The sequence below is a fragment of the Danio rerio genome, chromosome 18 (assembly GCF_049306965.1).
Source record: "Danio rerio strain Tuebingen ecotype United States chromosome 18, GRCz12tu, whole genome shotgun sequence".
Taxonomy (NCBI): Eukaryota; Metazoa; Chordata; class Actinopteri; order Cypriniformes; family Danionidae; genus Danio; species Danio rerio.
The window spans coordinates 267,501-270,000 of NC_133193.1; the positions used below are offsets into that span (position 1 = coordinate 267,501).

Below are 2,500 nucleotides of genomic sequence, written 5' to 3' on the forward strand. Positions count from 1 at the left end.
ATAAAGTGGGTCTCAGATTGTACAGAAGCACCGCATTAAACTACATTTCCCCTCACCATGTCTTTATAATATCGGCATTTATTTTACCCCAGTATATTCAATGGAGCTTCTGCGCTAGCCTGCCGATTCTGACGGGCGCGTGCGAGTAAACGGCTCTTTGTCTCTTTTTATGTTTAAACAACTAAATGAATGCCAGAGTCTGCTTATCTGATTGTATTTTAATTACATCACAACATCGATGCGGTAAAAGGAAACGTATAAAATGAAAAAAACTGACAATAACAGCTCAGCGGAAGTGTATCAGTATGGGAACAACACTAGCTCAGCGTATACTAGAGCTGCACAATTCATCGTGCAAAGATGGCGATCTCGATTTGACGCCCTAGACGATCTTAATCCAGCATTTCTACGATTCTGTCAATCATATTTTCAAGTTCAGGAGAGAAGAAATGGCGGCTGCACGAGTCTTTTCACTGTTTCACACACGTTGCTCAGTGAAATTGACACCTCCAAATGATGTTGAATGAGTCACATACTGTATTCATAAGGTATAATTCACATAAACATGTCATTTTTGTCTTCATATAATGATGTTTTCGCGATCAGGAAATCCCACGTGATGTGAGCTGCTGGCCATGAGCTGTTATCACAGAGAGGGCGTGCGGATGTGCTCTACTTAATGATAGACGCGCGCGCGTCTACTTTAGTGAACAGAACCTGCATATGTTGCGAGTAACAGGTAATACAGTTGTAAATAATATTCAGTTTGTGGCACAGAGTGATCATTTGGGAGCCGCGCGCGAAGTATGAACAAGCACTTAGCAGTCCGAATGAAAAAGAAAGTGTGCACTTCATGTAAATGATCATATCGCATTTTAGAGTTATGATTACGGCAAGCGTTTGATAGCCTATGTTTTTTTTTCTATCATAGCGAACACACAGTTGTGCATGAAAATAAATGTTTACAGTGTCAGTATAACTACTCCAGCCTATATATTGTTCAATATAATCTGATAATAGCAAATGTCTGATTTTACCAGTGAATAAAATTGTCTAATATGACAGATAGCAAGCATATATCTCAAACATCATAATTCAACATCAGAGTTATTATAAGTACAATAGAATTATTTAAAGAAGCCAGTAGAGCTACACATAATATTATTATCAATGTTGTGCCATATGTTTGTTTTTACCACACCTTTATTTTACATCTACAGAATCGTGAGAAAATCGTGATCTTTATTTTGAGCAAAAAAAATAATAATAATAATTTGCGATTCTCATTTTAGCCAGAATCGTGCAGCTCTAGTGTATACCCTACTGCTGTTCAGTGACCAAATCCAGCCCAAAATAACAATAAAACACACACAACAGAGCAGTTCTCTCTCTGGACTTTTAAATAAAAGAGAAATTTTGTGATTTCTACACGAGTGATGATTTTACAATGAAAATAAACGACGGAACAATCTATGTTAGACTGAAAGCCCCGCACAGCTCTCACCGCTACAGCGTCAGATCAATTCTACTGTGTGCGTCTGCAGGGTGCGAGTGCGTCTCCAGATATGCACACGTCTGTCTCTACTGGAAATAATGAACTTGTGTGCGGGAGAGACGCAGTATATCGACGGCCTGCTGCTATAGCTAATGCAGCTTTTTTTTTTGTGTAACAGAAATGCAGCGTTGAGAAGCCTTTAAGGAATAAAAGCGGGGTTAACAGTGAAATCGGCAAATCGTTGCATCTCCATTAACGATATCAGTGCAGTGAACAAAAGGCCTCTGCTACAAACACATCCCAATGTTTCAGCTGCTCGCGCCACTCGCTTAATGTCAGGAGACTCTCGCTCTGCGCAGCCTTCAACTGCAGCTCGTGCTGTACTGAACAGACGCACGTCACTTCATCATTATAGCGCACGCTTTTCGGTATGTGTGCGTGTGTGTGTGTGTGTGTGTGTGTGTGTGTGTGTGTGTGTGAGATTTACTCTGCTGTTCCCGTGCAGGTTGTTGTAGATGATGCGGAAGCGTTTGCGTGTGTAGTTGCATCTGTACGTTCCTCCCATCAGATACTCGATCACCAGACCAACGTCAATCAGTGTGATCTTATAGTTGGGCGGGAGATTCCCCTGCAGAACAGCACAGAGACGTCAGTGCGCACGCACACACACACTCTCACACTCCACTAGGGTTAGTGTTTACCTGTTTGACGTCTCTGACCAGGTGATACAGCGTCGGGTTTGTTGGTGTTTGTTTCTGTCACGATAACAACACACAGATTTAACAAGCATCTGTACATCATGTGTGTGTATCTATGTGTGCATGTCTATGTCTGTATATGTTGTGTTTACATAGTGTGTGTTGTGTTTATAAAAGTGTGTGTATATTGTGTGCATATGTATGTGCGTTATGTTTGAATAATGTGTGTATGAGCATTTGTTGCATTTGTTTACCGTGTGTGTGTGTGTGTGTGTGTGTGTATATATGAGCAAATGTTGTGTTTGCA

General features: G+C 40.8%; 1 protein-coding gene across 21 annotated transcripts in view; it reads right to left on the reverse strand.

Annotated features, from left to right (window-relative positions):
• The window catches only part of trpm7 (transient receptor potential cation channel, subfamily M, member 7), a 53,201-nt gene that overhangs the window by 29,417 nt on the left and 21,284 nt on the right, over nucleotides 1–2,500 (reverse strand). For 19 of the 21 annotated variants that reach the window (NM_001030061.1, XM_073928823.1, XM_073928819.1 and 16 more), the window contains 2 exon segments: nucleotides 1,983–2,123; nucleotides 2,197–2,250. In NM_001030061.1, coding sequence (NP_001025232.1) covers nucleotides 1,983–2,123; nucleotides 2,197–2,250 — 195 coding nt within the window. 21 annotated transcript variants of the gene reach the window in all.